Here is a 13,477-nt window from a genome sequence, read left to right as displayed (position 1 = left end):
TTTTCTTGGTTAATCCCCTAAGTGTCTAAAAACAGCTTTAAAGGTACAATTTAAATGTTCTTTAATTCTCAAGAGAATAATCTTAATTTGATGTTGTGAGGAGTTTATTCACCTATGAGGACAAAACCTCTCCCTAACATGTGCAAACAACTCTTCCCTCGTTCTTGCTCTCTCTCTCTCTCTGTCTCTTCTCTTCTTTTCTCTCTCTCCTCTCTTTCTCTACCACTGCATTTGCGAGTTTTATCTATTAATTTAAATAATAAAAGAAAAGGTGATATAGTTAGAAGATGTTTTGTATATTTAGCATACAAAAGTAAAAGAAACTCCACCTGGAGTTTCTCATTTTATTCTGTTCATACTAAGAAGAAATAACCCAATGGGACTGAGGGATAAAGTATAATAAGTGACAGTTTTAAGAACAGATCACTGAAAAAGCATAGTACAAATACAATTCTTTACTTGTTCTCCAATTCATGAATTTCATTGAACTAACTCCAACTTAATTTTTTGGTTATCCAAAGTAATTCTATCTATAAAAATTTGATTAAAAACTAAATGTTGCTTCCTCAGAATCAAGAAAATCAAAAATACCCATTGAATATTTAGTGTTAAGAAATATTTTAGTTATCAGAAAGCTAATCATTTGCAAATTATATTTTTTCTCTGTAAAAAATGAGATAATACTGTTTGTCACAAGAAATTTAAATAAAAGAACAGAAAGAAATTGTAAGCTTATAGTGTACAGGAAATTACTTTCTTCTCTAAATAATGGCATGAATGTTCTGGTATAAACCAAACACTTTCTGATTTGATTAAAAGTCTGCTTCAGAAGACAGCTACTGTTTACTGGACCAATAACCCACGAGAGACTAATGCATAACCCTAAGGCATGCCCTGATACTATTTCTCAGCTAAATGAACATGTTGTCAAACATTACACTCATATATTAGTGCACCTCTCAGTCCTTATCAGAGAACCTTCCTTTTATAGTAAATGGAGATTAATAGAGACTCTTAACTGGTTATTGTGAGAGAACAAGAGACTGTAAAGCGTTACTATTAATTCAATGTCTGTATAACACTCCCTGCCTTCAAAGCTCAGGGGTGAGCAGTGAAGAAGGGGATGAGAAATTGCAAGAAGAGAGGTACTAGACATCTGCAGCAAAGCATTTTTTTGGACATAACACGACTGTTGCAGAGGTGCGTTCACATGGCTGTGGCCCCCAAACCTGCAAAAGTTCAGGGCATCCATATTTATTGTATGAAAGACTAGAAATATCACAAAACAAAGACAATGTAGCTCTGGTTGATTTTTAATTATAGAAGAGTAAGTCCCTAATTCAATGTTATTATAGATCATGTCAAAGTTAAGGAAATAAAGTATACAAAAATAATCAGAAATAATTCATTTCTTCTGTAAGATTGTATCTATGATAATCTGGAAACTTATGTATTGCAACTCTTTATTTATTACTGAAGTAAGGAAGTAAAGCTTGTCTAATTGTTAAGAGAATTTAGAACACTAGAAATGTTGCCTGGATGAGACAAATTGCCATCAGTCCTCCATAATTTATTTTCAGAGACACAATAACAACATTTGGATCATAGCAGGACAGCGGTGTTTTTTCCTCATGATCTGAGGCAGCTGACAGAGTGGAAAGAAGCAAGCATTAGACACTCCTTTGGTTCTAAACTTCACAGACTCTGCTTCATTGTGGCATATTATCAAAAATATCAGTTGTCACATTGCTCCAGCATTGATTTTCTCCTACCCTAATGAAAAACACAATACTCATATCTAATTTAACAAATGTTTAATAACAACTCTATGCCATCCTGGAAGAAATATAAATAAAACACAGAAACGCTTAGAATTCTGCCGTGTTTCAAATAATTTAAGAAGATCAAAATATTTCCATCTAATGGCTGCTGTTCAAATTCCTTAATAATTGATAAGACGTTTAATTATCTATGGTATTCATGAGTGCAGTGTGAGAAAAATGAGGATGATATTGGTAATGCATATCTGATAAATTAGTTAAATGTGCCTATCATGATTCAAATATTTATCATATAACTGATGTTTTGGCAATTCAAAATGCATAGTTAATTTCCATGTATGACATTGATCATATTGAAAAAAATTGTCTTGGAAAAATTTCTGATTCTACTAGAGAGTACACACATTTTATTTATGATTTGTATTTATCAGATGGGTCCAAAAGACATATTTCTGACATGAAGGAGATTAAGAAGTATCTGTAACATCTTCCATGAGGTCCCTACCCAAGCCCAGCTGATGTCAGCAGTATACCCAGACCTCCAGAGCTATAAGGAAAGTAAATCTCTTTTCTGTATCAAAAAAGTATCTGTAATTCCAATATATCAACTTCAATACATAGAAACAACTTAAGAAATCAGACAGCAAATTTTAAAATCTACAACATCCTGCACAGCCTAAGGATGAAGAGCATAGAATTATAACACATGTTTCTGTATGATTTTCCTCACTGCCTCCTTCACATCTTTATTTTTCAAACTGTAGATGAGAGGGTTTAGCATGGGAATCACTACTGTATAAAACACAGAGTCAACCTTGTCCTGCTCCATCGAGTAGCTAGTAGTAGGCCGTAAGTACATAAAGAGAATAGAACCAAAGAAGATGGTGACAGCCATGAGGTGGGAGGCACAGGTAGAGAATGCTTTGTGTCTTCCTTCTGCAGAAGGCATCCTCAATATAGCAATGAGGATGCAGAGGTAGGAAATGAGAACAATCAGAACACAGCTGAGGACAGTAAAACTGGAAAAAGTCATGATCACGATGCCATTGACATGGATGTCAGAGCAAGAAAGCTTGAGCAGGGGCGGGGTGTCACAGTAGAAATGGTTGATTTTATTAGAGCCACAAAAGGACAATCTGAAAGTCATCCCTGTGTGGATGGCTGCATTGCCAAAGCCTGCGAGGAATGAAGTAGTCACCAACATGAAACAAATTCTCCCAGACATGAGAACTGGGTACAGCAGGGGATTCCAAATGGCTGCATAGCGGTCATATGCCATCATGGCTAGCAGGAAACACTCAGTACCCAAGAAGGAGCCAAAGAAGAAGAACTGGGCAGCACAGCCATTGAAAGAAATGCTCTTATCCTCAGCCAGGAGGTTTACCAGCATCTTAGGAGTGACAGTTGAGGAGGAAGAAGCATCGACAAAGGAAAGGCTGCTGAGAAAGAAGTACATAGGTGTGTGCAGAGAGCGGTCCACCTTAATTAGTGCCATCATGCCCAAATTACCCACCAGGGTTATCATGTAGATCACCAGAAACAATGCAAAGAGGATGTTCTGAAGGTCTGGATTGTCTGAGAGTCCCAGAAGGATAAATGCTGTCACTTCTGTCTCATTTTTAGCTTGCACTCCTTTCACGATTCTGACCATCTGTACTGCAACATAAGAGAAGTTGCATTGCACAAACATAACTATATATCTAAAACATGTAAATTCTAAAAGAATAGTGAAAACTGAGGAGATCAATAATATATTAATGCACCTGGTATGATGTTAAAAATATTGTATCTGAAAATTTTGTGCCACCTCCTAAGGACCTTGAGACAAATACTTTATTGTTGATTATCTTTGGCTGCATTTCATTTCATTTATTGGTTAATTACAACATATCCTTAATAGTTATTTGTGTTTATTAGTTATTATAATTAAAATGATATTTTTCTGGAGAAAATGGCACATTTTTTAAAGCACAGAGTATTTCTTCAGAGTCTTAAAGTAAAAAGTTAAAAAAATAAAAGGTGATCAAAAAAGAGTCAACAGTGAGAACAATAGCAATTAGTTGAACTTGTGAAGGAGGGAATGATCTATGAGTTGTTACAACCATAGAAAGAAATTGGGGATATCCTGATATAGCCTGTAGGGTTTTAGTACCATACTAATTTTAGAGAATTAGCAACTATAAAAATATTCGTCTGTTTAATATTTAGAATTTTTAGTAGGTGGAGAATCAGATTTCAAAATTGACATAAAAGCCATGATCAAAAAAGCAAGATCTTCCAGAACACTGCAAGCCTGTAACTGAGAATCACAGAATCATAACGATCCTACCATGGGTTGAGAATGTATTGCTATGATAAACTGAACCTCTCCATTACCTTAAATAAAGTATTTTGTATGATTTCCACTTAATGAACAATAAAATGTGAAAAATAGGTACGATAACCTCATTTATATGTCATATACCATGTATGTATAAAATGCTCACCCATTAGCTCATTAGAATATAAAAATATAGCTCATTTTAATTTTAACTATCAGTGAAAAGCAATTTAATAATAATAATTAATAAACACAAAAACACTAGAAGTAGCATAAGGAGTTTTCTAGCATTACATTGGATCTATATAATTTAATGCAATTAAATTATCTATAGTAATTTAAGTGGAAGAATCAATCTCTTGCAAACAGCACTGGAGAGAGATATAGTACAAACAGTAAAAAGTAAATCCCAATCTAGATGTCCAGTCTATATTTTCCAAATAAAATGTTGATGGCTATAACTATCAGTAGATTGTTTCAATTATAATCAAGTTCTCAAATAATTAATTAGTAAAAAATATGCTAGACTAGGTGTAAATTCTTTAATGATGAGACAAAGCACGGAATTCTGCATCACTCATTGAGGTGTATAAGATGATGAAGGTGTCATTGCGCCTGCAATGCCATATGAGTCTCCCCACAAACCAATGGTGGAGTATTATCAGGTACTGTCAAAAGACTGTGTGGTATCATCTTCACGTTTGAGGTTAAGGAAGCATGGCGGCACTCTCTAGCCAGTGGTGCATCCTAAAGCATAACATAGATTTTGTGATGCACAAAATTTTCCCATCTTCAACACCATATTGCATTATGCCTATGGGCCCCTGGCACAGATGGATACCCTGGATCCACTTTCACAGAATAATTGTCTGTGAACCTCAATAACAATTTTAGAAGCAAAGAAAAGAATAATGGATTTTATTTTGTTTTCTCCTTCCCAACACGTGATCCTGAGAGTATAACAAAAGAAATAATAATAAAATGCCTCAGATGCAATAATAATAATTAACAGAAAAAACCTACATACTTAATGTATAAATTTTTAATGACATCCTTTACATGACATGATTGTTAATTGTTCATTTTTATTATTTTTATTTTTTAGTTTTCATAGGGTTAAACAGTGTGATCTCCTTTGCATAGAGAAGAAATGTAACTTATGAATCATCAACTTGCTGGGAATTACCAGTTTTGCCTCATGTCTTCCACGTTTATGCTCAAAGTCTCATTCTATTAGCATTTGTGATCACTCAAAAATGTCAGCAAGTGATGTGAACAGTTGTATGAAGAACAGCCAGCTAACACTCTGAGCTACCTTAACTCTATAGAAAATACTTAGTTACAATAAAAGTCAGCATTTTTTGACAAGAGCATGTGATTACTGAAAATCCTTTGTTAGAATTCCCAATAGTGAACAACCTTTTATTACCCAAACACGGTATGAGCTGTATCTCATACTATGAGCAGCAAGCATCCATCCCTTGTATTAAACAAAATAGCTGTTCTGTTTCCCTGCAATAGCTACCTTCATGCTGCTGAAATTTCTCAAACTGCTGTCCCAAAGACGAAGGTTTCTAGTTTTAAATTTCCAACAGTTTTCTAAAATAGATGTGAGATTTTTTTTTTTGGCTGTTTCTTGTTATTAAAAAAAATGACCCGAATTAGGCTTGCATAGTGGCACACACGTTAATCACAGCACTCAGGTGACAGAACCAGCTAGATCTCTGAGTCTGAAGCCAGCCTAGTCCACATAGAGAGTTCTAGGACATCCATGTCTATATAGAGAACCCTGTCTCAAATATGACTCTAAATCATAGCATTTATGCTGTATTTCTCTCCTAATACTCTGAAGTATTTAATAAAGAAAATTATGGTAGCATTTACATCACTCAATAATGTTGGTACTCTGTCACTGAGTGACTGAGAAAATTCATAAGCTTGCGAATTTCTTCATGTCAGAAAGTTAAACAAACTACATATTTATATTGTTCCATTGCCTTTTTCAATTTCTTGACTATAATTAGATCTGTCTGCTCCTTTCTCGTTCTTGCCCAAATTCCTACACAGCTACAACTCAGAGGAAAAAGGTCCTTCTTTTTAGAGAAGGCATGGTCTTTGATTGTAAAGAATAATAAATAGTTCAGATAGACTGAAGATACTGTTCTGTACACGAATAGGAAAACAAATTCCTTTCTCTGCATTCAATAGTTGATAGATTCTGTCCTTTGCTTATCATGTCAAGATACAGTACCTCTCAAACTTCAGTACCACTAATACAGCTGCTGAATGGTGCACAATTATCACCAGTTAGAGTCTTAGGATATACTAGACTACTGTTATTTATTTTAAGTATGATATCTTTCAGGTTCTTTCATCTCTAAAGACTGTACCTCCTCTGTTGCCTCATAGTAATCTACTGCTTTTCCCCTGTGAAATTAAGAAAATCTCAATTCTCTTTTGTATTATTTTTGCTCTACTTTTGGGATGCCTAAGCCCAAAGGAGAGTGCTCTGGGATTCTGGATTCCAAACCTTTATTCACTATCTTTTATTTTATTCAGTGATGGTTGGAGCTTGTGTGATGAGAAATAATGAGTCTTCAGAATGTCAGGCTGCTACTACCTCCATTTAGCTTCCTATAGTAATGAACTTAGCTGCACAGATAATAATTATGGAACAGCATAGTGGAGAGGACACCCAGCAGTTGAGGACAAAGGCTACATACGCTTGAGCTCTGACCCTGCAAGGCACAGGTTATGTGACTGTGTCTTTAACTAAACTCCTTGCCCCTTAGCATCTCCATCTCTGTCACCTACATCATCATTCTCTGCAGAAATCAAGTAATGAAGTTGAGATGCCACAATTAGTACATCTAGATGGCAGATATACTTAAACTATTGTTCTAATTATTCTTTATCAATAATAATTCAGGAGTCAGATATAGGGGTAAGAACGTGAAGGCTAAGGGAAGCAGAGAAGCCACCAGTACTCTCCTACCTGCTCTGTTCCTTCCTCTAAAGGGGCCTAGATCCCTCTTCATCTCACCTTACTACTTTCTGTCCTATCTGTCTACAGTCCTCCAAAACCTTCGTGGTTAATTTGGTTCACAAGTGGTTATTTCTATCCTCAAGCTTTAATTGATAGAACATGATCAAAATATCACACAACATGTATTACAGACTCCCTAGACATAATCCTCCTTCTTTTCAGAGTAAGAAACCATTACCAGCTTACATTTTCTAGATGGAGAACTTTAAGATTTGCAATGTCCAAATAATTTTATTTTGCAGGTGACACATACATGAAATTAGTTTATCAAAATCAGATGATGATTTTAATAGCATTGTTAGCGCTATTTTTGAAAGAGTTGTCATCAATTTCTCTGGGTATCATTTAACCAACCCAACTTTACTACATGATAATGAAATATTCAGGAGATATATTATTTAATCCACAAAATATCAAACAAAAATTGTTTACATTGTTTGCCCTCTGTTTTAATCTTCTACCTTACTTTACTGATATTCTGGGGTAAAAAGAAATGCTATGCAGCTTTCAATAAAAAGCCTGAAACACGCCTATTCTTATTTGTGTGTGTACATACGTACACAATCCTAAAAATAACCTGTTCAGTCTGTATAATGTTACTTGTACGTACATTTCAGGACTGACCACTTGATATTTGATAACCTTTAGTATGTTCTTCCCCGGTTAATTCTATTTCTTTCATTCTCAGAATTCCAGAGTTGCTTAGCCAACATGACTCTCTAAACATGAACTGAACAAGGATAACACAAACAGACATTCTAAAGTGGAGAGTGAGAGCCCATAAGACCTCAACCCTATACATATCCCTTTTTTCTTGCATCTTTTGCTCCAGTTAACTCTCCTTCTCATCTTCATCCTCGTCCTTCCAGATCCATCCTTGCTTAAACTTTCCACCCAGGTACCCTGTATCTATTTTTCTCACCAAACCTCTCCTAACCCCTCAGTAGAGATATTCTTCACCCCAATAGCCCTTTTCTTTGGGGAGACAAGATAATTGAAATAATAAACTTCTTATAAATCTAATAGAAGAAAGGGGTTGGTTCTAGTCTTAACTGAGAATACTATGAAGTGTAAACCTTTTGGATCTATCCCAGAATTATTCTGACCTATTGAATTAATGCCATCATAATATATAAGATTCAAGACAGATTTGCAAAGCAGGCTTGTTTATAAAATAAGTAAGGAGAAAATTGACCCTTAAAGATAAATTTTAAATATAGAATTTAAAACAATAGAATTTAAAAACAATCACTGAACATTATTGTTAGATGAGAAATAAGAGCCAGGTGGTGGTGGCACACACTTTTAATCCCAGCATTCAGGAGGCAGAGGCAGACGGATCTCTATGAGTTCAAGGCCATCCTGGTCTACAGAGCCAGTTCAAGGACAGGCTCCAAAGGTACACAGGGAAACCCTGCCTTAAAAAAATAAAGAAGGAAACTACATATTTAAATTTTTCTCATCTTATAACACACTGGTATTTCTTGATCCATCCAAACAAATGTGACTTCCAACACACACACACACACACATATACACACACACATAAACACACATACACACACACCACAATTTAATTTGACAAATGCTTATTGAAAACAACCTGCCTCTTTTAGGCAGTGTAACAACAGAGTTAAAATACTACGACTCTTCCCTGAAAAAAACATTAATAGATAAATTGACAGCAAAGTCAACAATCCCTTACTTTAGCTTCAGTCCTTCATTAACATAATACCTGCTAAGATTCTTTGTTGTGTCTCATGCAAAATGTTTGACAGCAGAACACATGGAAGCTCCTTCCATCAAGTCTCCCTGTGCTGTGCAGATCACTAAAGGGTATTTGATGGCTCCCAAAATTCAACTGACAGTGTACAGCTGTCTTCCATGTTAGAAACCATGCCATGCTGAAAGGATTACCTTGTTTCAAATTGTAGGTCTTCCTACTGCCCAACCCACACAAAGAGACCACTGTGGAATGACAGTTTAAGACAAGAAAAAAGTAGCAGAACTCCAGAACTGAATTTCATGTAGGATCCACTGAGGTCTTTATGCAGTTTGTCATGTTTCAACTCACCCCCCCCATCCTGCTTTCTTCCTGAAAATACATACCAATAACCATGCTGAAAACAATAACTCTTTGCTTAAAACTCAATCAAAGACGCTAAAATAAATAATTGGCAAGAAAGAAAGGTATCCATATACACACAGAGAATTGCAAACATAAGTATGTATATAAACACATACATAGTGAAGCAAAGTGTGAAATTGCAATTATCTAAACATGTACATTTTAAATTGAGCCCATGTCAAACAATTTTTAATATTTTGGTGCCACATCTCCATCAAGTATTGGTTTGATTCATGATAAGAGTACATGTAGATAATATAATACACTAGGAAATTAAGATTAAGATGAGTGTTATTTGAAATCATCTTTGTGCCTATAAAGGTATTAAGCAATTATACTATCAAAAGGAACATTCAAAATACAATATAATTGACATAAGGTGAAAACATGTAGTCTGGCCTCAAAGCACACGTTTCTGTACAATCTTCTTCACTGCCTCTTTCACATCTTTATTTTTCAAACTGTAGATGAGAGGGTTTAGCATGGGAATCACTACTGTATAAAACACAGAGACAACTTTGTCTTGCTCCATCGAGTAGCTAGAGGTAGGGCGCAAGTACATGAACAGGATTGTTCCAAAGAAGATGGTGACAGCCATGAGGTGGGAGGCACAGGTAGAGAATGCTTTGTGTCTTCCTTCTGCAGAGGGCATCTTCAGTATGGCAATGAGGATGCACAGGTAAGAAATAAGAACAATCAGAACACAGCTGATGACATTGAAACTGGAAAAAGCCATGATCACAATGCCATTAATGTGAGTGTCAGAGCAAGAGAGTTTGAGCAGGGGCGGGGTGTCACAGTAGAAATGGTTGATTTTATTAGAGCCACAAAAGGACAATCTGAAAGTCATCCCTGTGTGGATGGCTGCATTGCCAAAGCCTGCGAGAAATGAAGTAGTCACCAACATGAAACAAATTCTCCCAGACATGAGAACTGGGTACAGCAAGGGATTCCAAATGGCAGCATAGCGGTCATATGCCATCATGGCTAGCAGGAAACACTCAGTACCCAAGAAGGAGCCAAAGAAGAAGAACTGGGCAGCACAGCCATTGAAAGAAATGCTCTTATCCTCAGCCAGGAGGTTTACCAGCATCTTAGGAGTGACAGAAGAAGAATAAGAGGCATCGACAAAGGAAAGGCTGCTGAGAAAGAAGTACATAGGTGTGTGCAGAGAGCGGTCCACCTTAATTAGTACCATCATGCCCAAATTACCCACCAGGGTTATCATGTAGATCACTAGAAACAATGCAAAGAGGATGTTCTGCAGGTCTGGATTGTCTGAGAGTCCCAGAAGGATAAATTCTGTCACTTCTGTCTCGTTTTTACCTTGGACTCCTTTCACGGTTCTCACCATCTGTACAGCAACATAAGAAAAACTGGAGCCTTGCATTATTTAGATGAATGTAGAATATAGATGATATAAATATTTATGAATATAATGGTGAAAACATAAATGCATTTATAGAGATTTTTGATACACATGAATTATTTTAAAAATAATAAAATATTGATACCATAGTGAAAAGTATCTTGGAACTGACATCAAGTTTAATCTCTTATAACTGAATTTTGAGTATTGGCTTCTGAAGACCTTAAACAGAATTATGATCTATTGACTTTAATTGTGCTGTGGTTAACTATTTTGAGATATAACTGTCTTCATTATTAATGATAAAAAATTTTAAATAAATGCCTACTACTTATAACTGAAGAAACATTGCATGCCTTCCTTAAACAACTGATTCTTTTTGTCATTACATATAAAGAAGTTCAAAAATATTAAAATTCTGAAAAGTGAGTCAATAATAACAAGGAGGATCTTTGAATTTCTATATGCTTTACATTTTCATGAAATTGAAGCTATCTTCATGCAGTCACAGGATTTAAATAAACTAAACATCAAAAAGTTCAGTAATATCCTCTAATGATTAGAAAACCAGGCTTTAAGGATGTGTAAACACTCATGATGGGAAAAAAGCATGAGCAGCCAGTGCAGTTCAAACCATTACCCTGGAAAGCACAAGATCACAGAAGAACTATTACATATCAGATTTACTACAGATAGCAATTGTTTGCTAGATTCCTTAAGCTCTTAAACCTGATTAAACAGTTACATGGATGCAAGCATTATCAAGAGAACCTGCATGTTACCCCTTGAAGAAACAGTCTTGATATTTACCTTATCAGTTAAAATGAATTTAATTAGCCATACTAACAAAATAATAAGGCCATAAAACGTAGCACATAGAATTACCTAATGATGACAATAAATCAAAAGAAATTCTTTATTATAATAAAATAGAAATGTAAGCAAAATTAACACCAGCAACATGGAGTGAAGTCAAATAGAGGAGAAAATAACAGAAAGGAAAAGGACAACTCAGAAGAGACGCGAGTCTTATCCTCTAAGCAACAGCTTCGATGAGAATGTCAACCAGCAAGTCTTCATGCCCGTTCCAGGTGTCTTTCGTTATCTCATATTACTTAGCAGTAAACTAAGGCAGCATAGCCTACTCAGGAAATTAGGGTTCCGTATGCTATACCACCCACTTATCACTCACAGAAAGGTGGTACTTATACTTTATAAAATTAAAGCATTACCCAATATCTTTGCTCACAGTGACAATGAAAATGGTATTGAATGCACGCAACCCGCTAGAAGAGAGTACAAAATCTGATTTTATCTTTTGATAGGAGTCTTGGTAGGAATTATCCCAGGAGTATCCATTGGAGTATGGGAGTTTTCAGCTAATCAGTGGTACATTTTCTGAGAAAATGCACAATTGTAGTATTAGCTTTCCTCAATATGACCATTTTCCACGTCAATGATTCACTGGCACTGATAAACTTGAGAATGGCATCTTTAGGCTCTGGAGTGATGGCTCAGGGGCTACCATCACTGGCTACTCATGCAGAGAACCAGGGTTTTATTACCGGGACCTAAAAAGTAGCTCATAACAACACCAGTTCAAGGGAACCCAACACTCCTTGATACTGCACATGTGTGGTGCATAGCCATGCATGCAGATGAAACACTCATGCACATAAAATAGAAAATAGACCTTAAAAATAATTTCATCTCCAGAAAATAAAAATAAATCAATTGCCACATTTCCAAACATAACTCCCATGAGAATAGAATCCTAACAAAAACAGTGAAAGCAATGCCTTATAAGATCTACTAATGATTGAATAGAAAGTAATATTAGTTAGGACAGAAAGCATTACAATGTGCTGAATATGCTTTTCATTATGTCTGTGCACTATAAGAAGTCCTGTTTTAAACGTCTTGGTTACGTTATTTTATTATATGCCTATAGGATAAGCAGAGAGCAAATCTAAAGTGCAAATCATTAACTTGCCACGGGTCACAAAGCTCCTCATTGGAGCATAAATATAAACTAAACTTCAATCTTGGTTAGTCAACTTTCGAGGTCATTTACAATAGCATCATCAATGCTGAAGTGAACACTGGTGCACATAGGGATGGCAGCTCAATTTTACAAGCCCCATTCACACTGCTGAACTGACTTAGTTACAGTGATGTCCCATATCAGCTGGGGGTTACAGCTCATAACCAAGCATGTGTGTGGTCTGGGCCAATCATAATTCTTGCCCAAAATGATTATATCTCCACCTAAGGAACTATAACTTCATATAGTTATTGCAAAATATAATCATTTTTGTAACCTTATTTGTGAGTCATGTTCTTGAAACTTCTTTTCTTTTGTTCTTATGTAGATCCTCCCTGTGTCTAAAATGGAACAGAATACCCTCCTACCACAGTTTCTCCATGGCTGGGATTACAGTGATGAGCCGCCAAACCTCACATCCCTCCTCTCTTTTAATAAGAATACGTCCTGTTTCTCTACAATGTGCTTCCCACCTTGCTGTGATTTTGCAATCAAACCCACAAATCAGGCAATAATAAACATGTCTTTGCCAATCTACATGTATCTGAAAATAACTGTAAGATATCCTAATGTGCTTCCTACATTTAAATTCGCAAGGAGTGGTAACTGAGAAGGCTTGAAATAAAGAAGAAGAAGGATAATGATGTAATTTTATTACAGTCTCAAAAACAGAGAAAAAACTGAATTTTAAAAAGCCCTGGAATCATATTACTTATTGCTGCTTATATTTATTCTAACAACTATAACTATTTGAGCAATAGAAATGGGTTAATTTAACACACTTTCTTC

The 13,477-nt window shown here is 35.6% G+C and overlaps 2 protein-coding genes across 2 annotated transcripts; both read right to left on the bottom strand.

Moving 5' to 3' along the window:
* Positions 1–2,478: 2,478 nt before the first annotated feature.
* LOC142842633 (olfactory receptor 5AP2-like) lies at positions 2,479–3,432 on the bottom strand. The gene has a single exon (XM_075959321.1). The coding sequence runs from the start codon at positions 3,430–3,432 to the stop codon at positions 2,479–2,481; it is 954 nt and encodes a 317-aa protein (XP_075815436.1).
* A 6,243-nt stretch (positions 3,433–9,675) lies between these two features.
* Positions 9,676–10,629, bottom strand: LOC142842632 (olfactory receptor 5AP2). The gene has a single exon (XM_075959320.1). It carries the CDS (start codon positions 10,627–10,629, stop codon positions 9,676–9,678), a length of 954 nt encoding a protein of 317 aa, XP_075815435.1.
* Positions 10,630–13,477: the final 2,848 nt, after the last annotated feature.

Source organism: Microtus pennsylvanicus, chromosome 1 (assembly GCF_037038515.1).
Source record: "Microtus pennsylvanicus isolate mMicPen1 chromosome 1, mMicPen1.hap1, whole genome shotgun sequence".
In the NCBI taxonomy this organism is placed as follows: domain Eukaryota; kingdom Metazoa; phylum Chordata; class Mammalia; order Rodentia; family Cricetidae; genus Microtus; species Microtus pennsylvanicus.
Note: the sequence above shows the minus strand (reverse complement) of the source record. Positions and strands in the feature narration are given on the sequence as shown.